The sequence below is a fragment of the Labeo rohita genome, chromosome 16, assembly GCF_022985175.1.
Source record: "Labeo rohita strain BAU-BD-2019 chromosome 16, IGBB_LRoh.1.0, whole genome shotgun sequence".
Taxonomy (NCBI): domain Eukaryota; kingdom Metazoa; phylum Chordata; class Actinopteri; order Cypriniformes; family Cyprinidae; genus Labeo; species Labeo rohita.
The window spans coordinates 12,345,870-12,370,582 of NC_066884.1; the positions used below are offsets into that span (position 1 = coordinate 12,345,870).

At 37.5% G+C, this 24,713-nt stretch overlaps 1 protein-coding gene across 14 annotated transcripts in view; it reads left to right on the plus strand.

The window, feature by feature from the left end:
* ptprub (protein tyrosine phosphatase receptor type Ub) overlaps positions 1 to 24,713 on the plus strand; it is a 288,224-nt gene that overhangs the window by 197,919 nt on the left and 65,592 nt on the right. For all 14 annotated transcript variants that reach the window (XM_051132192.1, XM_051132194.1, XM_051132191.1 and 11 more), the window contains exons 8-13: positions 560 to 877; positions 5,039 to 5,148; positions 12,072 to 12,273; positions 16,906 to 17,008; positions 17,106 to 17,379; positions 24,486 to 24,522. In XM_051132192.1, the coding sequence (XP_050988149.1) occupies positions 560 to 877; positions 5,039 to 5,148; positions 12,072 to 12,273; positions 16,906 to 17,008; positions 17,106 to 17,379; positions 24,486 to 24,522 (1,044 nt within the window). The remainder of the gene's footprint in view (positions 1 to 559; positions 878 to 5,038; positions 5,149 to 12,071; positions 12,274 to 16,905; positions 17,009 to 17,105; positions 17,380 to 24,485; positions 24,523 to 24,713) is intronic.

The window sequence follows — 24,713 nt, forward strand, 5'->3', positions numbered from 1 at the left end:
TTGATGGTGAGCCTGGATGTCCTTGGTTCACCCTCCCTGCTGCCTTTGCCTCACTGTGAGAAACACTAAGGTTGCTGTGTGCCCTACAGACAGTAGCTTCCTCTGTCTCTTTATATCACATACACCAAAGGTGGTCGTTGATCTTTCTGCCCCCGGTAAATAAGAAAGTATGAACACAGATGTGAGTTATGCCAAAAATAGTCAGCCTAATGCAACGACTTTGCACTAACGGTAACTGGCAGAAGCCAGTGTCCTTGAACGGGGCTCGTGGCCTCTGGACGAGGTGCAGGCAGATACTCGATTTGCTTAGCGACGCGGAGGTGGCAAATGGCGGGAGAGAGAGTACAACCTGCAGCCTGTGGAATTAATTAACGTAATTTGGCATGAGTTGTGTCCTCATTAGCAGGTGGTCCGTCAACCTTTTTGACCGTGGTGGTGCCTCCTACCTGTGGTGGGTGGGGTAGGCGAGAAGTCTTGTGACCTGGTGATGTCCCCGTGTAGATTCCCTGCATTTTTGGCTTGTGTTGACAAAATGTTTCACCGTTTTCTATTCCAATAGAGCCCATGCGGGCACTGCGTGGTCTTAGAGCCTCGGAGATCCAGTCCCGGCAGCTGACCTTGCAGTGGGAGACGCCGGCCTTCAACCTGACCCGCTGCCACACGTATTCGGTCTCCTTGTGCTACCGCTACACAACCGCAGGGGGCGGCGGCGGTCACAACACCACGGTGAGAGAATGTCTGGCTGTGGAGCACAACACTTCACGCTTCACCCTCAGAGATCTGCCTCCTTTTCACACCATCCAAATACGCCTGGCGCTCGCCAACACCGAGGGCAAGAAGGAAGGGAAGGAGGTCATGTTTCAGACTGAGGAGGACAGTGAGTAGCAGAGCTTTCAGTTAATATTAATCTGGATATGTCATTTGTTGTACTTCTGTTACAGTGATGGCTGGGTTTCAAGAGTGGGGAAGTGCACATGTTTCATGAATGACGTATTGTATGACAAAATGTGATAATACTACTACAGACAGCTACTAATAAGTAAAATGATAGACCAGAATTCAGAATTAAACTTTACATTTACAAATGGCAATAGGCCAAATTTCCCAAGTCCTATCCATTTGAGAGCTCACATGTTCAACATTTTGAGAAACAAAGCTTCACAATGAGACAAAGATAGTGATTTAAAGCCTATTTTTCAAAAATAAGCAAACATTTACCAATTAGAGTAAACTTAAGGTGTTTGCAAAGATGGATGGATAGATAGATAGATAGATAGATAGATAGAACAATGGAAAGATGAAACGATAGAACAATAGATGGAATGACAGAATGATAGATAGATAGATAGATAGAATGACAATGATAGATAGAATAATAGAACGGTAGAATGACAGAATGATAGATAGATAGATAGATAGATAGATAGATAGATAGATAGATAGATAGATAGATAAAAATGAAAGATAAAACAAAATTACTTGTATTTAAACTAAAAGTAAAGTGAAAACAGAAATCAGGTAGATGGATGGATGGATGGATGGAAAAATGGACAGATGGATAGAAGGATGGACAGATGGATAGAAGGATGGATGATGCATTGATGGATATATATCTGATTTATTTACCTAAGATACAATCTGATTTATTTACTCAAGAAAGATGCGGTGGACCACAGGGCTCAGTATTGGGTCCTCTTCTTTTTTCTCTTTTTATTACAGGGCTTCCCTTAGTTTTTTCACACTCTTCTGTTCATCTTTATGCAGATGATACCATCATTTATATTTCAAGTCCTCACTTAACTCAAAAATCAGATTTGCTTTGCAAAACCATTCTATGGTTGAAAACAACAAGAAAGAAAAGTATGGATAGTGAGTGATGGGTGATAAAAAGTATAGAAGGAAAAATATATAGAGGGTGAATGTATAACTGATAAATGGAACGAAAGAAAGAATAGATGAATGAATAGATGGGTGGATGGATGATAAAAGACCAATTAATTACTGAATGAAAAAGTAGGATGGATAGATGAAAACCAAAAGAAAGGAAAGAAGAATTAATACATAAAGAAAGAAATAGATATAGTTGACGAAGTTGTTAAATTGTTCCTATAGGGCTGTAGTATTTACTTGTGGAGTCCTCTGGATAAAAATGTTTCTCTTAGATCTGTTCAACATCGCAATCATAAAGACACAGATGTTCCCAAATGGATCTGAAATTAATTTTTAATCATTCTCTCCAGGGAGCTGAGGATGAGCAGGTCAGGGAAGATTTTTATGCCAGTTTCTGTGCTCGGTCCAGCCAGCACAGGCTGTAAAAATTCTGGCTAAAGGACAAAATAATTTTCTGGAAAAAAAAGTTGAAACACTAGCGTTTCACCCAGACAGGAAGTGAGAGAGAAAAAGAGAGGGAGGAAAGAGAGTGCTCAATTATCAACAGTCCTCTGAAGCTTCAATCAGCAATTCTTTTCTTTCATGGCCTGTCACAAAAAAAAAAAAGTGATTGAGTCAGCGATTTTGACTCAGTCTGAGTGAGCGTGTTATTTTCGCCACTGGCTATCTCTGCCTCACCAACTATCACCCCGCGCACACACGCTGTGCACATACCCGAGGGCTAACAAGGATGGCTCAGTGACAGAGCACAAATGGCTGTAAAAACATCTGCTGATGTGTTACTGCTGCAGTGTGTGAGAGCTCAGAGCATCATCTGTCTCTCTAGCACCATTTCCACTTCCGCCTCATTCTTTCTGCCAGCCTTTATGGCTGTTAATGAACCCGTGTTAATATTAATCAGCCAAAAAAAGCCATGTCATCAGTTGCGAGTGTTGCCCTTTCTTTCTGTCACACAGGCTTTGTATTTCCTGCTGAGAAGTCCAGCATGACTTTCCATGCTGCTTCAGGCTGGTTAAAGCTGGTTTCATGCCAGTGTGCTTGATTGATCAGTGTAACTCTGATGTTCATTTGCAAACCTGACTGATGAAGCTAATTAAGCGGCTTAGCCTTTCTGGTGAATGTGTTTAAGCTAGTTACATAAAAATGTGAGTTGTGTTCTCATTTTTTTCATCCTAATGTTGTTCCAAACCTGTGAAGTCTGTTCTATACATTGAAAGCATATGAGTCATTCTATAATTAGGGATACATTTAGAATTTAAAATGTGACGAAAAAAGTTTTCCTCTTTCCGAAAAACCCAAACATTACCTTGCATAGCTGCTTTAAAACAATCTATATTGTGTGAAGTGCATAAAATACCATCTATGTTTGCTACTGTCCACCATGTCCACAGTTGGTCGGTAACTTAGTTGACATTTTTAGTGTTTTGGGCCTATACTCAACATGGAGGCCTAGAACTACTAAGCATATGTAATGTTTAGAATTGTATTTTCATAAACAAAACATCAGTTTAATTAAATTGTCTAAAATTTGCAGCAATAATACTTGGGTAACACTGTTGACGGTCAATTAATCCACTCTTGACACAGGTTTGCTAGTTTAACCAATATTAGGGGAAAGAGAGAGAACATCTAGTGTTTCATTCTATCTGTCTATCTATCTATCTATCTATCTATCTATCTATCTATCTATCTATCTATCTATCTATCTATCTATCTATCTATCATTCTGTCTATCATTCTGTCTATCGTTCTGTCTATCGTTCTGTTGTTCCATCTATCTATTGATCTATCGTTCTATCTATCTGTCGTTCTTTTGTATCGTTCTCTCATTCTATCGTTCTGTCATTCTGTCGTTCTATCTATCTATCTATCTATCTATCATTCTATCGTTCTATCGTTCTATCTATCATTCTATCTATCGTTCTGTTGTTTCATCTATCTATCTACCTATCTACCTATCTATCTACCTATCTATCTATCTATCTATCGTTCTATCGTTCTGTTGTTCTGTCTATCTATCTATCTGTCTTTCTGTTGTTGCATCTATCTATTGATCTATCGTTCTGTCGTCTATCGTTCTTTTGTATCGTTCTCTCATTCTGTCGTTCTATCATCAGTCTATCTATCTATCCATCGTTCTATCTGTCGTTATGTCTATCGTTCTATCTATCGTTCTGTCTATCTTTCTGTTGTTCCATCTATCTATCGTTCTATCTGTCATTCTATCTGTTGTTCTGTCATCTATCGTTCTGTTGTATCGTTCTATCATTCTATCGTTCTGTCATTCTATCTATCGTTCTATCTATCTGTCGTTCTGTTCTGTCATCTGTCGTTCTATTGTTGTATCGTTCTGTAATTCTATCATTCTGTCATTGTGTCTATCTATCGTTCTATCTATCGTTCTATCTATCGTTCTAGCTATCGTTCTATTCTGTCTATCATTCTATCGCTCTGTTGTTCTGTCTATCTAAGTATTTATATTTAGCTTTAATTTATTTTCATTTCACTTTTAGTTGTAGTGACTTTAAACATTTCTCATTAAAAATGTTAACATTTTTCATGCAATTTATAGTTCATTTCATCTCAGCTTTATTTAAAAAAAAATGATTTTAATAGCTTTAGTTTTAGTTAAAAATAACAACATTGTATGGAACATTTGTGTCAGAAAATAAAAAAATCATATGTATTGGAACAACATTAGGGTGAGTAAATGATGACAGAACTTTCGTTTCTGAGTGAACTCTTTCCTTAAGTTTGGAACAAATAAACCAACATTCAAAATGCGTGATACACTATTTTTTTTAGCAGGATTCCCAGACTGCCACATTCCATCAAAACTGGAGCCCACATTCCCAGCTCTTTAGTTCTTTGATTCCATATCACATATTCAAATGACCTGACAACAGTACTGGATCACTTATATTAGTTATAATGAACGAGTCTGTAATACGTTCATAACATAAAAGGCCTGCTTAAGACTTTCATAATGACAGTGGCTGTAATGAGGATATTAGAGTTGACCTTTGGGGGGGACTTTAAGCGATTAACCCTCTCACTCTGAGTAAATCCTAGTGAAATTATGAGGCTGACAGTGTAGGATCTTTCCGATTCTTCATTCATAACCAGTGGCTTCTTTGGCTTCTCACAGTTCCCGGAGGCATTGCTCCCGAGTCTCTTACCTTCACGCCACTGGAAGATATGATCTTTCTAAAGTGGGAGGAGCCGGTAGAACCCAACGGCCTCATCACGCAGTACGAGGTATGTGTTTTCCTGCTCTTTACCGCATTCGTATCCATTTCTCTCACGCTGTCTGAATCTGCAGAGATTGGCTTTGACGAGTCAGCGTTTTTACCAGGTGAAATATCGATGATCCACAATCCTTGAAAGACAAAACTTCCCACTGTGTGTTAAAATTGGACTGCCAGCTTAAATTATTTATGAACGTGCTGCTAACATATGATCCCTAGCATGCGTGTGCACACAGACCTGACTGACAGTGTGCCGTATTAGGAAGACCTTGGAACGCAAGTGTTTTCCACCTCTGTAAAATTCAGAGTTTCAGTCTAGTGGGCCAGAAGTGCTGAGGTGTTGTTGTTGTTCTTTCTCAACTCAAGTTAGTGACAGGCAGAAAGTATGTATGAAGTCATGATTTGGACCTGGAACTCTGAATGCTGCCAGAGACACGAGAGCCACCAAGGCCAGCCCTGCCTCTAATTGGTCCCTACTGCACCAGCCATCTGTTAGTAAATGACAGAAATATGTCTCTATCTGAAGTCCTATATGCTGTCTCCTACACTTTTTGCCATTTTAGAATCTTGCTTTATTTGAATAGTTGCCATGATGTCATCACAAAACAGCCATAGTAATGATTTGGGACTGTTGTCTCAGAGCTACCTGGGATTAATTGCTTTGCTCGAGGACACAATGATAATTGCTCCTGGCTCAGTTCTCAAAGGGATTGAATCAGCAACCCTCAAGCACTGAGCCTTAACCAATACACCACAGTATTTTATGAATGTGGCTGCTGTAGAAGCGTCTGGAACAATTTATGATGATGTCAAGAAGTCATTACTAAGGTAGTGTTACATACAACCCATAAAGGAATCACTGATTTAGCCACAATTATGTAAATAATAATCTATCTATCTATGTATCTATCTAGTATTCATATTTAGCTTTAATTTATTTTCATTTCACTGTAGTTGTAGTGCCTTTAAACATTTCTCATTTGAAATGTTAAAGTCCCCCTGTAGTGAAAATCAAGATTTTTATGTTGTTTATTTGTCTATGTGGTGTTTTTAATATGCTTTTAGACAAACCATGTGCCAGTCCATTAATCAACACCATTGCTGAATATTTTCTCCTTAAAACTGTAGTTTCCCAAGGCTGTCCCAGAAATGCGGCTTGAAACAGCCCTTTTTTTGCTACGTCACAAACTTAAGTAACCAATCACGTCAAAGGATAGATTCCTATCATTAGCATGCAAAATATAGTTATAGGATTATCAGCACAAAACCAGATATTACATAGAGCATTTAATAGAACACAACTGCTAGGCGCTAACCACTAACTTGAAAAATAACCCGCGGTAACAGTGTAAAAGTAGCCCGGAGTCAGACGCACCTCTCCCTCATTGCCGTCTGCACTTCACTCGCATATGCTCGCGGTCACGAACTGGAATCAAAAACTAGGCTGCAATCGAGCGTTCAAGGCATTTTGAGGGCACAACATCGCCAAGTAAGTAACTTTAACAAATGTTACAGTATCCACTGTAGTTGTCCGCTACTGAAAATAGTTGTATCAGTCATTATCTGTGTTTCGCTATTATATCGTGTTTACTACAGTGGATCGGGGGGCTCTGGCTGGTGTGACTACTGGGGGCCGGGCTAATTTACATATTCATAGATCCGCGTATAGTAAAGGAGGCGAGGGGGTTAGAGTTACATTCAAGCTGTTTTAAGGCATGAGAAAATTATTTTAAATTACATTTAAATATGTCATTTTGATGATCGAAGATCAGTTTTAAGGGATACAAATTTTGACTACAGGGGGACTTTAACATTTTTCATGCAATTTATAGTTACATTTATTGTATCATTCTATTGTTGTATCATTCTATTATTCTATCTATCGTTCTGTCTGTTCTATTTTTCTGTTCTATCATCTATCGTTCTGTCTTCCTATATATCATTCTATCGTTCTGTTGTTCTATCTATCTATCTATCTATCTATCTATCTATCTATCTATCTATCTATCTATCTATCTATCTATCGTGCTATCATGCTATCTGTCTATTGTGCTATCTGTCTATCTATCATCTATTGTTCTATCGGTCGTTCTGTCGATCGTTCTATTGATTTTTCTTTGTACTTCTTAAAATAACGTGAAAACATCATCTTTTTAGTGAGTAATCAGTTTGGTGAAGTTTAAAGTAAAACTCCGTGCCTGGGACCAATGTTTACCGAGCTTTGATGACTGATGATCCGAAAAATTCTAAATAGTTAAAAGTTAACTTTTAAAAAGAATAGCTGAACGTAAGTTCAAAAATAAAATATATTATTAGGGCCTGAGCACCAGCAGCATCTATTGGAATTGCTCAGTTTCTTCTTCTTCAAAATGAATCACATTTTTGAGGGCCTAAACATGCTTGAAAACTCATGAAACTTAGCACGCGCGGCAAAAGCGGCGAAAAATTACATCTGGTAAATGTTTCAGAAGTGGCTGTGGCAAAATGGCGAGATAGCATCACCTATAAAATTTCAACAAAGTTACCCTTCTAGTTGTTTCACATACATGTACGAAATTTGGTAGACACATGTAACAGACCAATACCTAAAAACAAAGTCCCCCCGATATGAAATTCGAAACCCAACAGGAAGTATTTTGAATATTCTTTTGTGCCGTTTTGGCAATTTATAGTTCATTTTCTCTCAGCTTTATTTCAGAAAACGTATTGTATCATTCTATTGTTGTATCATTCTATTATTCTATCTATCGTTCTGTCTGTTCTATCTTTCTGTTCTATCATCTGTTGTTCTGTCTTCCTATATATCATTCTATCGTTCTGTTGTTCTATCTATCTATCTATCTATCTATCTATCTATCTATCTGTCACCTGTCGTGCCATCACGCTATCTATCTATTGTGCTGTCTATCGTGCTATCTATCATCTATTGTTCTATCGGTCGTTCTGTCGATCATTCTATTGATTGTTCTGTGTATCGTCCTATCACTCTGTCATACTGTCTCTTGTTCTGTTCTGTCTATCTGTCATTCTATTGCTCTGTCTGTCCATCTATCTCTCTATCGTTCTGTCTGGCATCTGTCATTCTGTGTATTGTTCTGCCTAGCTATTGATATATGGTGCTATTGATCTCTTGCTATCTATCATTCTGTCTATCACAGTTTGTATGACGTTTTCAGTTTTTCTAGCTATTATTTATATTATTACAAATATATTGGCTATATGAAAACAATACATTTACACAGAGTCCTTTGCAAAGATGTATATCCTTTACAAATTGTTCTATTGCACTACTAAAAACAAGCCAACAATTGTAGAATATTTGATTATTTTATTATTTACTTCTTAGAATCTTAGAATCCTTTTAACAGTGTGGTTTTGTGCACCAAAATCATTGTATAATTGTACTCTTGAGATGAGTAGATCAAAACGGGAGCGAATTGAACGCTTATGCCTTTGTCCCAAAAAGAGGGATAGCTAACAGTCTAATAAAAGCATTTAAACTGTTTCTTCATTCTTCCGTTCAATGCACACAGATTCAGCTGCTCAATGGAAAGGTGGTGGGCCTCCCACAGCCAGCATCTGTCTCTCTGTTCCTCCGTTCCAGAACATTCTCACACCCTTTCTCTCTCTCTGGTCACACTGCCTGCCTCAGTGTCACCTTTCTCCTCGCCCATGATTCAGGCTCTCAGTCAGTCACTAAAAAGTTGTGAGAACGGCGCTTCTGTCACGCTCCAAAACACCCATCTCACCTCAAGAGGAAAAGGAGCTTTTGTTTGTGGATCCGTCATTCGGCTCGGCTGTGGCCCGAAACGAGATCGACGCATTTTTTGAATGCCCCCTCTGTCCATCAGGCACCTCCTCCGTTACCATGTGCACTTACTGAGTTATCTCTCCTTGATAACACACGTCTCTTTTTCTCCCCGGGCCATAGGTACCAAAGTCGCCTCAAGGATGTTTTCTAAAGGGGATTTAAAGGCTTGACCTATAATGTGGAAGCAAGGACAGACTTTCAGGCTCAAGCAGTCTGATCTTCTCAGGCATACAGAGAGATGAAGAGAGAAAGAATAAGAGAGAGGCAGAGTCTGGAGAATTCGCTCTCATTTCTCCCAGATTAGTACATTGTCCACTTTTCTCTGAGCACCGCCGACAAAAGACTCACAGGGCACTGCGTCTCCTCTCAAACCTTCTTCCACCGCTATCATCCATGCCTCATATCTTAAAAGAGGCAAGGTACAGGTGCAGCAAATGTCTCCTAAGTTCCAGAAGCACATGACACTAAGTACTCCGTTAATGCTAGGCCGCTAATGCACTAATGCTCTGCACTGTTGTGATCAGGAAGTTTGTCAATGCACTCCATTGCGAACAGTAATGGTTATAGTGGGGCCAAAATGTTCTTTTTGATCCTTACTAATAAAATTTGTGTCTGTCTGTCTGTCTATCGTTCATTCGTTTGTTTGTTTGTTTATTCGTTCGTTCTATCATTCTATTGTTCTATCGTTCTGTCTATCGTTATGTCGTTCTATCATTCTACCTTTTGAGTTTTAAGAGACCCCCTAAAGCATGCGGTGGGTTTAGTGGGGGGGGTAGTTGAGAATGAATGGGGGAAAGTCACAAGAGAGGAGGCAATGCCTCCATCGCGATATGATTGGATATGACTGGTTATGTGATTCTGTGATTGGTTCATGCAATAAATCCCGCCTCTTGTGTTTGTGCTCGTTCACAAATCGGTCCAAATGAACAATATATGGTGTTAATGGGAAGACGCCATAAAACTTAAAAAAAAATGTAGTAAAGTAAACAACTCACATACTTGGATATAACCATATTGTTACGTCAATATAAGACTTAAAATGACGTAAAAACATGATCTTTTTAGTGAGTAATCAGTTTGGTGAATTTTAAGGTAAAACTCCGTGCCTGTGACCAGTATTTACCGAGCTTCGATGACTGATGATCCAAAAAATTCAAAAACAGTTAAAAGTTAACTTTTAAAAAGAATAGCTAAACGTAAGTTCACAAATAAAATATATTATTAGGGCCCGAGCACCAGCGGCACCTGTTGGAATTGCTCTGTTTTCTTCTTCTTCGTCTCCAAAATGAACCGCATTTTTGAGGGCCTAAACATGCTTGAAAACTCATGAAACTTTGCACACACTGCAAAAGTGGAGAAAATTTACATCTGATAAATGTTTCAGAAGTGGCTGTGGCAAAATGGCTAAATAGCACCACCTATAAAATTTCAACAGAGTTATCCTTCGAGTTGTTTTACATGCATGTACGAAATTTGGTAGACACATGTAACAGACCAATACCTAAAAACAAAGTCCCCCGATATGAAATTCGAAACCCAACAGGAAGTATTTTGAATATTCTTTTGTGCCGTTTTGGCCATTTTCAGGCATTGTATTTAAACGAACTCCTCGTAGAGATTTAAACAGATCAACACCAAATTTGTTTAAGAGTCCTGTCCTGAACGCATGCCAATTTTCACTTATAGTCATAGCACCACCTGCTGGCAACAGGAAGTGGCATGTTTTATGCTCTAACAAACTCCCCATAGAGATTTAATGACATCAACATTATATTTGGTCAGTCTACTATAAAGGCCTTTGCGATGTTAAATTGCAAAGATCTTGAGTGTTCGTCAAATGGCGTGTTTGTGGTGGCCTGAAAAAGTTTGATGTTTCACAGTGTAAAAGGAAGTTGTTGCAATGTCTGATCTGCCCCATCTTCCCTTGTTTGGTAAGAATAATGGCCTGAAGACATCTAAAGGCCAATATTCAGTTATAATCATAGCGCCACCTGTTGGCAACAGGATATGTCATGTTTTACACTAACTCAAACATACCATGTTCAATCTGCACCAAACGTCTTATGTTTGATCAAAGTCTTGGCTTTACATGCCCAATATCCACTTATAGTCATAGCACCACCAGCTGACAGCAGGAAGTTTGGCACATATAAATGACTTTGACATGTTACTCCTATATTTACTACTTTAAATGCATATTGTTCACATGAATTTACATTTAATTAAAAATTAAATTCCTTACAATTCCTTAAATCCAGTTTGCAACCCCATTCAGTTGAAACTATGCAAATGTGTCAAATTAGATTTGGTTTACAATTATTGGGTTGATGTTGATTCAAGTCTAAAGCAAATCAAGTATAAAGCTGAGTCCTCAAACCAGATCGCATGTTTCTTAATGTTACATGAGGACAAAAATCCAATTAAGGTTCCCAGAATCATTTTACTAACATAATGACTCAAGAGTACATGGTGACCCAGAATCTACAGTGCACTGAAAGCACTGAAACATTTCTCCTTTTTTGTGGACATTTTTGAATATTTTGTTGTGAACCTTTTAGACTTCCTTACGTCATTGTGCAATTTTAAAAAAAACCTTTCTGATAATGGATCTTAGTTTGACTGACTTTAAATATGCACTTAAAGTGACTTGGTGTGTGGATTCTACATTGCTCTTAAAACTGCTTTATACATCATACAAATATTCTGTAAACAAGATGATGTTGAGTAACTTTAGGTTTCCAGTGAAAATAGTTTAAAAGAAATCAAAGCTTCAAGGTTTGTGATGGCAGGCAACGCAGACAGCAGCAGAGATTATGAATGCTGTGATACGATATCATCACAGTACTTTTTTGCTGTAAGGATGATAGTCTAACATGCCCACTAGCTTCCCGCTGGTATTTGTGAGTAGGCTACCACGTATTGTTTATACAATAAATGTTTGATTTCATATATGAATCATTTTCAACCCACTCCGAATAAGGATGTCAGGGTTAGTAAACTTTTATAAAGCATTGTTTAATCTGCGCTACCACACACTGAGTCATTGCATGTTTGCTTTCAAAACAACTGTGTTTAAATAAAAATATGATTCATTTAAATGATTTTAATATGTGCAATTACAGATCAGCTACCAGAGCATTGAATCATCAGACCCCGGGATCAACGTTCCAGGCCCGAGGCGCACAGTATCCAAACTGAGGAACGAGACGTACCATATGTTCTCCAACCTGCATCCTGGCACCACCTACCTGATCTCTGTTCGGGCGCGCACCGCCAAAGGCTTCGGCCAAACAGCTCTCACTGAGATCACCACCAACATCTCTGGTGAGAAGTGTGTAAGGTTGATTTAGGGAGCTTGTAGGCGTGAGTGTGCGTTAAACAGAGCACTTCCAATTCAAATCCGACCCGTCTGAATGTTTACTGATCATGTTTCAGCTACTAGCTTCCCAACACAAACCCTCTTTTTACATTGGAAAAAGACTGTCAGGATTGACTATCACACAATTATGTTTGCAGCTGACCTTACTGTGTATGCATTTGTAGGAGTTTCCCTTTCAGATGCAAAATGTATAGGTGCAATTAAAAGTCAGCATCAGCAATAGTGTTAATTATTTTGTCAGCCACTTTTAATTTAGTCTTAGTCTTTTAAAGTAGTCTTAGTCCTGTGTCCTGTATTTAATGTACTTTTTAGTTATCATATATACAAAAATACAATGTATGGGTCAAAATTATCAAAAACTATTAGGTTAAGTAAAGATCGTGTTCCATGAAGATATATATCACAACTTAATATTTGCTTAGTAATATGCATTGCTAAAAACTTCATTTGGACAACTTTAAAGGCAGTTTTCTCAATATTTTGATTTTTTTTTTTTTTTGCAACCTGAGATTCCAGATTTTCAAACAGTTGTATCCAAATATTGGCCAAATATTGTCCTATGCTAAGAAAAATCCATAGATCAATGGAAAGCTAATTTGTTCAGCTTTCAGATGGTGTATAAATCTCACTTTCAAAAAATGGACCCTTATGACTGGTTTTGTTGTCTGGGGTCACATATTTAGTCAACCTTGTCCTGTTTTTTTAATCAAGTTTTAGTTGACTAAATGTTTCAGCATTTTAGTTTAGTTTTAGTCTAAACTTTCCCTCACGTTTTTCATCATGCTGCATATAATGGTTAAATGATAAGTTGCCAGATTGCATAAATTAAGCAAAGCACTGGGCAGAAAATGTACTGTACAGTATTGTTAATAATATTTTGTCTTCTTTTTTTTTTTTTTTTTTTTTTTTTTGGAAAATAGAGTTTGACATGGTTTTTATTTTTTAAAATACATTTTAGTCTTGTCTTTTATCGTCAACAATATTACATTGATATAGTCACAGTTATTGTTTATTGACCTTATTGTCACCTTGGAAAAAAGCTTGTCAAAGAATATTTCTCGTCATAGTTTTCGATAACGAAATTAACACTAGTTGAGAATGCAGTATGGTTTAGCACTATAATCGAATAGCAAAGACTGCGTTGGAATTATATAAATATGTAATCTGATGCACTGCAATGTAATCTTTTTACATGAGCTACTTCTGATAGCAGCTTTGGTCACAGTAAATGCTACCCTGAGCTCAATATCTGCAAGTGCTGTATATTAACGTCAGGAAAGTAATTTTAGTTGGCATTTGTGAAGTAATTTTACTTGCCTAGGCTATGGTACATCAAAAAAAGCTTTATATGTGCATAATGTAAATGCATCACAGGTATGCACATTAGTAGGAAATGAATAAAAAACAAGTTCATTTTATCCCCTACGTTCTCCTCTCCTTCGCCGATGGGCCGACATTGACCTTTGAATCTGTTCGTCTGCTGTGAACAGGCAATAAATAACTTTAGACTCAGAACAGGTGCTCATGTAAGGAGTTTTTATAAGATAAGTTGCTTTTATTTTGCATTATAGAAACAGAACACTTCTGCAATGATGCGAAATGAACGCGCATGTGCGTAAGTGTTTCCGTGCACCTTCAGATGTACCAGGTGAGATCTATGAACTTGATTGAAAAGCCTCAGATCATTCGGGAGATGTCTGAGGCACAGAAATACATGTTGGCGGTTGAATAGTCAGGAACAAAAGCAGATTTCACAGAAAAGGAAAAATGCGAAACTCCAGAGTTTCCGGTTCATCATCTTGCACTTCAGGTGCGCTATTGATCTCTGAAGCGTGTGTGTGCGTGAGTATGCCCATATCGCCGCTTAAGAGCTATTATGTATTCCCGAGTGGATCTGAGGAAGTGATAGTGAAACTGAATCACAGCAGATGCTCAGAACCCAACAGGCCCTTCAAGAACATTACACGTTTCCCCTCGCCTCAAAGAGAACTGACATCACTGTCATCCTCACCATTCGAAAACCAGCCTGCCTTACAAAACAGCACCATATGCTGCTGTCATCCAGACGCAGCTGATGCTAAATCAGGATTTCTCAAAACTGGAATGATGCAAAGCGATGTGTGGTAAAGCCAGCGTTTTTTCAGATGGTAACGATGGAGAACTTCTGTTTTTTGGCGGCATGAGGTGACGGAAACACAAAATCCGATAAGAGGATTTAGTGTGGTGATAGACAAGGCCCATTAATCTGCCAATATTTGGTTGTTTTGAGATTATTGCCATTGGCCTGATAACCCTGTCTACTTGGCCGATTAGCAGTCACCTTGTATTAGTTTCAAAATCTACCAAGCATTAATAATATATAAATAAGTTAATACATTTTTAGTTTTTAGTTGATTTATTTATGTTTATTTTTTAATAACTTATGTTTTTGTTTTTAGTTTAGTTTTGTTGTGTTGTGTTTTGTTTCATTCCGTTTCGTTTCGTTTTATGGCAATGTCCAAATTTCTGACACCATTTTGAAAATTTGGGATTCAAAGTCAAATTTAATATTAATATTTGGCTGCATAATGTGAGCATCAGGTTTTACACAAATTGTGGTGTTCATGCAGTTTGAGAAGATACTTTTAGAGTTTAAACTGAATTGAAATGTTGAGAATATAATTTGTAATGGAAATATACTTACAGTTGAGGTCAAAAGTTTACATCCCCCTTTCAGAATCATTACAAATGTTAATTATTGTACCAAAATAAGAGGGATCGTACAAAATGTATGATATTGTTTTTTTTAGCACTGACCTGAATATTTCACATAAAAGATATTTGCATATAGTCCACAAGAGAAATAATAGTTGCATTTATAAAAACGACCCAGTTAAAAAGTTTACATCCCCTTGATTCTTAATACTATGTTGTTACCTGAATGATCCATAGCTTTTTTTTTTTTTTTCTTTTTTTTGAAGTGATAATTGTTTATGAGTCTCTTGTTTGTCCTAAACAGTTAAACTGCCCACTGTTCTTCAGAAAAATCCTTCAGGTCCCACAAATTCTTTGGTTTTCCAACATTTTTGTATATTTAAACCCTTTCTAACAATGATTGTATGAATTTGAGATCTATCTTTTCACACTGAGGACAACTGAGGGACTCATATGCAACTATTACAGATGGGTCAAACGCTCACTGATGCTCCAGAAGGAAACATGATGCGTTAAGAGCTGAAGATTTGGGTAAATTTAACTTATTTTGTCTTCTAGGAAACATGTAGCTGTCTTCTTTAGTGCTGAAGGGCAGTACTAAATGAAAAAATATGATTTTTAGGCAAAATAAGTAAATGTACACATTCTCCATTCTGTTCAAAAGTTTCCACCCCGGCTCTTAATGCATGGTTTTTCCTTCTGGAGCATCAGTGACTGTTTAAAACTTCTGTAATAGGTAAGAACACAGAATTAAGAATCAAGTGTATGTAAACTTTTGAACCGGGTAATTTATATAAATTCAACTATTATTTTCTCTTTCTCAGGTCAGTACTACATAAACAATAACATGCATTTTGTATGATCCTTCTTATTTTGGTAAAATATTAACATTTTTAATGATTCTGAAAGGGGGGTGCAAACTTTTGTCCTCAACTGTAAGTATATTTATTGGTATATTTCTGGTTAAAGGATTATTTGGAAATAGTACAGAAGTCAAATAGGAACTGGGCACAGAGACAGAGAGACGCATTACACGCTTATTTCTGTGCATTTCACTATGTTCACCAAACCTCAGAGAAAGGTATTGCAGCATATACGATAGAGGCTGTTAGAATAGATGTACGTATATCACATGTTGTATACTTTCTTGACCTGTTTGTGTGTGCATACTGTATTGAATATACTCTGAGGCCCTCTCATGTCTCTCAGTTGCATCATATGTATGTAGACCAGCATTATATTTGTTTATTTTTTTGTTTTGTCTCTGCAAGCACTCAATACCATCCAAGGCCTTGCTTTTACTGAAGTCCCCTCAAGTAGCTATAGTTTTGCCAAAACCCGCTTTTAATACCATAATCATTGATTTCTGGCAGATTGTTTTCCTTTGCTTGTCAGCTCTAATTGACCGCTGATATTAAGGAAAGCATTATTGCTCAACACGACCATCTCGGGGGAAGGATGCAGTCCAGACTGAGATCCTTCTAAATGAGTTTCCCCTCAGTTTGTCCCACATGCACAGCTTTTAATTACACCCTGAGTTCAAGACACGCAGAGGGACAAGTTTGGAGAAGAATGCAGAGTTCATATGAAGTGTTGGTTGTTGTGATGAATTAGGGTGGGCTTATTTCAGACAATGATGTAGGCGTTGTACACGAGGTTCGTCTAATTAAATGTTTAGCTGGTTATGGTGGCTTTAAGTAATTAACGTAAACTTCACTTTGCCTCACTTGGAAATGACACGAAGTTTAGGTACACAGTGGATTTGGTTCCACTGGGTGACTCAGAGTGTTTTTAGAGAAGTTTACTTTTGATAGTGAGTGGGTTTTAAAAGTTTTAGGAAGATATTTTCATATTGTTCCTTCTCTTTCTTTCTCTCTTTGAAGCACCTACGTTCGATTATGGAGACATGCCGTCCCCTCTGAGTGAGACAGAAAGCACCATCACAGTCCTTCTGCGTCCAGCACAAGGGCGAGGAGCTCCGGTCAGGTTAGAGCGCCATTATTTTCCCTGAAGGAATGTTCCAGGTTGAATACAAGTTACCACTGAACATAATTTCTATTCATCCTTCCTTTTCTTAAAACAGCACGTATCAAGTGATTGTAGAGGAGGAAGCTGGTAGGAAGGTGAAGAGAGAACTAGGTGTTCAAGACTGCTTCCCAATTCCCACATCTCACGGAGAGGCTCAGGCCCGTGGTGCTCCACACTACTACACAGCCGAACTTCCTCCAAGCAGCCTGCCTGAGGCTACACCCTTTACTGTGGGGGACAACCACACCTACAACGGCTACTGGAACAGCCCTCTGGATCCCAGGAAGAACTACCTCATCTATTCCCAGGCCATGAGCAACTTTAGAGGCGTAAGTGTCAGAAATGAGTGCTGTGTCTCATTTGAATCTTGAATTGTTTCTCGTATGCTAGGGAAAGTGTACATTTCATCATTAGCACAGTACACACATACTGAGTATTAAAGGGATAGTTCACTCAAAAATGAAATTCTGTCATTAATTACTCACCTTTATGTTGTTCTAAACCTGTAAGTCCTTCATTCATCTTCTGAACACAAATTAAGATATTTTTGATGAATCCAAGAGCTTTCTGACCCTGCATAGACAGCAACGCAACTGTTCAAGGCCCAGAAAGGTAGCAAGGAGGTTGTTAAATATCCAAGTGACATCAGTGGTTCAACCGTAATGTTATGAAGCCACGAGAATACTTTATGTGCACAAGGAAAACACAAATAATGATCTAAAACTGTATTTTTACACACTCCTATAGATTGTTTTTCAGTCTGCACAGCAGGAGATGAAGTGCAAAACCAGAGACCTTGAATAAATAGTGAGAAGCACCTGCAGCTAGTAAATCTGCAATTAGTTGGATGTACAAAAACATTATATCATCGCTCTTTGCTGCATGTTGTTTTTCACCTACTGTTCGAACCCATAAGATAGCGTGTGTGTCACAGTCTCAGTATGAAATTAATAATAGAGTATCAGCACACACCAAGCTTTGGGTGTCCAGGCCTTATTCAAATGGGAAAAACAGCCCCTGTGCTCCCCGTCTATGCCTAGATAAGAGGATAAACAACAAGGAATACCGTCTCGCTGGCATAAACCATTTCACAGGGATAATTGGGCGCAGGTGCAGCTGATCAAAAATAGATCAGCTGGCAGTTTATGTTGTTAGAAATGGCTGGGTTTGGGAGACAGAATGAGCTCGACAGCGCAAGCAAGACAGAGCCTGGAAAACAGCCGGGGAAATGGGAATCTCTCGCAGCTCAAAAATTTATCCGGAAGGGCGCCAAACAAGTTCCTAAATAGGAAAAACCATTTGTCAGATGCAAAATATAGATCTTGCTTAGTAAAGCATTTGATTAAATATGATTAGTACTTCACCACTGGACAGAAATATTATTGTGACTGGCAGCAGTCCATAAATGCCCATGACCCACTGGGAGATGATGATAATGATGCCAGGTTCATTAGTACTACTGTAATGTCAATATACAGTATTTTGCGATACAGTATTCATACCCCTTCATTTTTCCACATTTTGTCATGTTGCAGCCTATTGGTTTAAATGACTTTTTTTTGTTTAATCATTGGGTATGGAGTGTAGACTGATGTGAGAACAAGTAATAATATAAAGCTTTTTAGAATAAGGTTGCAACTTGACAATGTAGGGGTGAATACTTAAGCATGGAAGTGTATGTCTGCATGCAGCACAGTGTAAAAATACTTTCAAACTGTGGCTTATCAAGCTTCAAGCCACTCATAATTTGTAGACAAACTACAATCAAGTGACTCTTATTTAGCTACACTACAAACTACTAACAACAACAAAAACTAACAAAAAGTGGATAACAACATTGAAGATTCTTATTTTGTAAATGTATAAGCATCCATATAATTTATCATTTATGTGAATTAATTGTATTCTGGTACAAAAACAATTATAAATATAGCTGCAAGCAGCGGGGTTACCGTGGTTCAAGCACTTTAAAAGACATTATTTAGCAAGCTTATAACTACCTAAATTAATGATTTTATAAAAGCATTTTTGGCAAATCCAGGTAATTTACCATAGAAATATCATGTTTATAATGGTTATGACTGTTATAATACCAGCTGTGGTCTGATCTCCTTAAAACTTTGCATGCTTGCTTAAAATCACTGGTCGCATGTGCTCACCAAGTTTTGTGAAGTTTTGAGTTTCCTTTTAGGCTTTATAGGATTTTGGTTAAATTCAGACAGACCCCTTTTCTAAACAACCCTGTTACAGCTTCCCAAAGGCTAAATTTCAACATTTTACTGCAGAGTTTTTATCTCCAGATTGAGCGAAAAACCTAGGACTAGTTCGCAAAAGTAGGTTTATTACATCTCAGTCATTTAACAAACGATTTGATCGACAGCAGTAAAGTTGTCCGAAATTAGGACAACTTTATATTCATCTGATACAAATATCACGTGTATGTGCAAAAACCGTGCAATGTACAATCGTTTACGCCCTTAAAAAAGCGATATCGCCCTCCAGTGGCCAATTTCTTGCACATTTCTCACAGACTTTTGGGGCTATGAGTCAAACAGGCCCACCGAGTTTCGTTCTGATCGGCCTCCATTAACCGTCTAATAGGTGCTCAAAATTCATCGACCAATGGCGGCCATGTTTTTTTGAGATACGCAAAAGTCCTTATAGACACTTGTGGCACTTTGGACCAAGACTGTGCACAGCCATTTTCATGTTGATAGCACAAATGGTTGGATAGTTATAGCCTTTTTATTGCACCACCAAGTGGCCAAGCTCCACATTTTTTTCCTGTGACCTCAGATTGAGTTTGTGCATACGTGGTCTGAGTTTGGCGAGAAGATCTCATTCCATTCAGGAGTTTTTCAGGCATTTTACTAAAGTGGCCCCACCCCTTTTGAACGTTTTGGTATCCTTTTGCGACGGTCAGTCCAAAGTTCAACTTTTTTTTTGACAAAGAGAATCTTCCTGCACTGGTTTGGGTCCGATCGGGTGAAAAACCTAGGACTAATTTGCAAAGGTAGGATTTTCAAATTTTGCCAGGCTCACGATCAAATCGGAGGCATGTGTTTTGTCCTGCGTAAGCCGAGGATACCAATGACATAAGACACTTGAACCTTCGACTGACAGTTTAGGAGTTAGGAGCGATTTTGTACTTTTGTTCACTGTAGCACCCCTGTCGGGCCAATTGGGGAGAGCCTTGGTGATTTTGTCAGTGTGAGTACTACCATCCCTCCAAGTTTGAAGTCTCCACGAATTAGATTTGGTCTGCACGATCAGTTTTACGTGAAGATCGCTGATCCTTGGCCATTCTAGAAATTACTACTACACCCTTGAACCCCTTATTATATTTGAACCATTACGCTTCTGCTAAATACAGCTAATTATAAACTAGAATATAACTTGAAAACATGATGATAAACAGCAGTTTTGTTTTATATTATCACTATAAAATGTCTGTGAATCTGCCAATCATTGCTTTGACTTGGCGAATAAATTGGTTAATCACTGTGTTGAATCTGAACGTGTGAGTCTAAACAAATCAGTTCACTGAAGTGAATCAGAAAAAATATTTTAACTACTGTCATGCTTTTGGAAGCTGTCATTAACTTTAGTTAGACTTCGCCAACACTGCTGCATGAAATATGAAATACAGAAATTTGTAGCTTCACGGAAACCAACCTTCATCTTGAGCTTGACAGGAAACTTCTGCCTTTTGCCTTATGGTTTCATGGTTATTAGTTACCTGCCGTACTCGATTATGCACTATTAAACCTCTGAGTGTTTCAAGCTTGTGGAAATGAAAAGATTTTTTAATGGTCCATTTAGATTTGACACCAGCTAGCAAACCTCATGCTCAAAAAGATGTGGGTGACATTTAGAAGAAGGTTATCTCATTGGCTCAGCACCTGGAGGAAAAGATGAGCCAGCTTGGCTCATTCCACTCTTCTGAACAGCAATTCAGAGACACAAAACTTGGACGGACTTTACCTACGCTATTACACAGTTGGGTTTTTTGGCGGCCTTTAAGGGAAATGCCTCTGTTGACCTATAGTACAGAGACAAACTCCCTTCCCACCGATCCCCTCAGGGCTTCTCACGCTTTGCAGACTGAAATGCACCTGTCAGCCAAGCCATTGTGACTCCACCTCCCCCTTGGTTTCTTTCAACTTGAAACCGTACGTCTTGGAAACCGATCGCACGGCTCGGTCTCCTTTGGGCTCTGCTGATTTACTTGACCGACCTTTAGCTAAATATTCATTTTTATTCAGCTCTATTTTATGCTGCAATAACCGCCGTAAAGCCTGACAGTCTAAGCTAAAGAGAACGTAGCTCAAGAGACTCAGCTAGCATTTAGCACTCCCCTGTTACCAATTCAAATAGTTCTGTTTTTTTTATCCTGACTGCATATAAACAATGCTAATATACTTTGCTTTGTCTCTTGGCCAACTTTATGGCTGTAAGTGGTTTTCAAAGCTTTTGGCAGCGGCACAAGAAAGAAAGTCTTCCGCTGTATTTTTGGCCATTATTCTGACAATTAGCCATTAGAGAGCTGTGAATGCTGTCAGGGCGTCGTGTAATTGCTTTCAGTGATAAATATATATAAAGATGCTCTTAAAAGATCTTTGATTCTCAGCTGTTTACAAAGAGCTGTTTTCTTCCCTTCTCTTCTCGGCTCTTTGTTTACTTTCTTGTCCTCCGCTTCCTTAAGAGTCCTTAGAGGCAAAACAAAAAGATTGTAGCTGTCAGATGCTCTCTTTCACTCATACACACAGAAAAACTTAACTTTGCTGCTTTTTTTTTTTATGGCACTGAACCCTATAGTACTGGCCAGACACTTTCAAAGAGACTTTTTCTCTAATTGGCATCTCTGTTTTATCAAGATGGAAGGCAAGAACTGATATTTCTCACCAAAATATGTTAAAAAAAAATAAAATCAAAAGAAATTTAAAATTTATAATACATATATAATTTTTGTAGTATACAAAGCTACGAAGTAGTGAAAATTTAATCACGTTACATATTGAAAGTAGTAACAACAAAAAAGTAAAAGATAACGATAATTATATTTTGAATTTGAAATGTGGATTGTCAAATATATATATATATATATATATATATATATATATATATATATATATATAATTTCTAGTGCTCTAGTATATTTATTGTGTATATATATAAAAACACCCACATGCATGTATAAGAAAAATGTTGTTTATATATTAAATATATATATATATATATATATATATATGAATATAAATATATACATGTAAAAACATGTAAATATTTTCAAAATATATACTGTATGTGTATATGTATGTCTTAATATATACATAATAAATATACACAGTACACACACACATATAAATAAATACTTTTATTTTGGATGCGATTAATCGCGATTAATCATTGCCCAGCAATGTTTATTTTTGAAATTTCAATGACAATTCACATTTCAAATTCAAAATCTAATTATCATTATCTTTTACTTTTTTGTTGTTCCTACTTTTCAATTATTAATTTAATTTTTTTATCTCTAGTGCTGAGCAACAATTAATCATGATTAATTGCATTCAAAATAAAAAAATTTTGTGCACATAATATATGTGTGTGCACTGTGTATATATTTATTATGTATATATAAATACACTAACATGCATGTATATGTTTAAGAAAAATATTTATATATCAGATATCTATAATATAAGTATATACATGTAAATACACATAAATATTTTCAAAATATATACTGTTTGTCTTTATTTATACATGATAAATATACACAGTACACATACGTTATATGAACAAAAACTTTTATTTTGAATACGATTAATCGTGATTAATCGTTGCCCAGCACTATTTCAATAATATATTTTATTTTATGTTATTTTATTTTATTTTTTTACATTTTAATGACAATTCACATTTCAAATTCAAAATCTAATTCTCATTATCTTTTACTTTTTTGTTGTTTCTACTTTCAATGGTATTTAACATTCTTTAAAAATCAGTATTTTTTACTGTACATACTTTGTAAGGCACTAGAACTACAGTCATGATGTTTATACTTTAATTTCTAAACTATAATTCACAATTTAAACCTTTTTTTTTCATATTACAGTAGGAAATTTAATTTGGGAGGCTTTATTTCTTAAAAATAAATAACTTTACTCTTTATTTTTTCCCTTTTTCTCCTCTCTTGCATGCCTCCTTTCTTGTGCTCTGATCCAAGCAGGAGCTTTCTAATAAGTTCCTTTCCCTTGCCTCCCTGGGCCTGTTATATTTATAGTGCTCATAATTCATTTACTTAGCTTGAGTTTGCTGACAGATCCCCTTTTGCAGTGCCTGCCATGACCGTTCCCACAAATTTGATTAAATAGAGCAGGGAAGCTTAAAGCTTTGTGTCTCCGTCTGTCTGATCAAAGCCCACTGGCTGTCTCTCGGCTGTCATTCGGGGTCAGTCTTTTCTCACACGCATGGTGAGCTATGACTTCTTTCGGTGTGACATCTAGGACCGGCTATGTGCTTGGAGAAAACAGGCAGTGTTTGCTTTATCCCTGCGTTATGCTCTCATGGGAGAGTGTGTATTGGGAGCCATGGCACACTTGCATCTCAATGATGGCTGCTGGAGCAGATAAAGATGAGTTTCTGGTAAAGCCTGGATTGGCCTACATGACATTTTTAAGCGTGTGGATGTTTTAGGGCGGCTAAAATATCCATGCGTGTCCCTCTTCCTTCTTTTGAAACATCAGTGGGAGTCCGTCTCTAGCTTTTTTCCTCTTGCTGCCGCTCCCTCCCTTTCTCTTTTGTATGTTTTCTGAGATGATATAAGGTTATGACAGGCTTTAGGAGCCAAGGCAGTTTGGAATGGATTTTCAATTAAAAAAAGCAATTCAGCCGCAGTTTTAGCAGAGGCCTCTCACTCCTTTTCCGGATGGGAAGATTTGCATAATTGTTCCATAATGCCCGAATTAGCATCTGTAAATCTTAATTTGATAATGCATCTTCTTGTCGAGGTGGCGGGCCGGAATTGGATTATGGGCTTGGATCTCATTAGCGCTATTTGACAAAGGTCGTTTTCATAACACCAGTATGTCATCAACTGCGATTTCGAACAAATTAATTCCTTTTTATAATTCTCTCTTGGTTGGAAGTCATCCCCCCTGCCTCTCTTGTCCTCCGCTGCCATTTCCTGTACATTAAAGGCTTAGATCTTATCGAAAAGTACACACACACACGCGTAGGGTAGGTGAGTGAGACACTGTACTGTTTTTAAATGTATTTTTACTCTTTTACTGGCATTCATGCTGTTGTTGAATCAGCAAAAGTCAGTGTGAGCCCATTTGACTTCTCATCAGGTATCACGTAGTCTTGTTTCTGCCGTTTGACTGTTTCCCACAGCGTGACTCTGCATCTCTGTTCTCTTTTCTCACAGGAAACAAGGATAAACTGCATCCGCATCGCCCGTAAAGGTGAGTTATTCAATGCTGATGCTACGAAACATGTTCTTTGTAGAAGTTCTGTACAGTTTTGTGCCTTTTTTTTTTTAAAAAAAATAGTGTGATGTGAATTGAGATCAACTTACTAAGAATTAACTTTAATTTAAAATATGTATTTTTGTCTTTTTGACAACGGAATTGTGTTCTGATTATATTCTAATGGT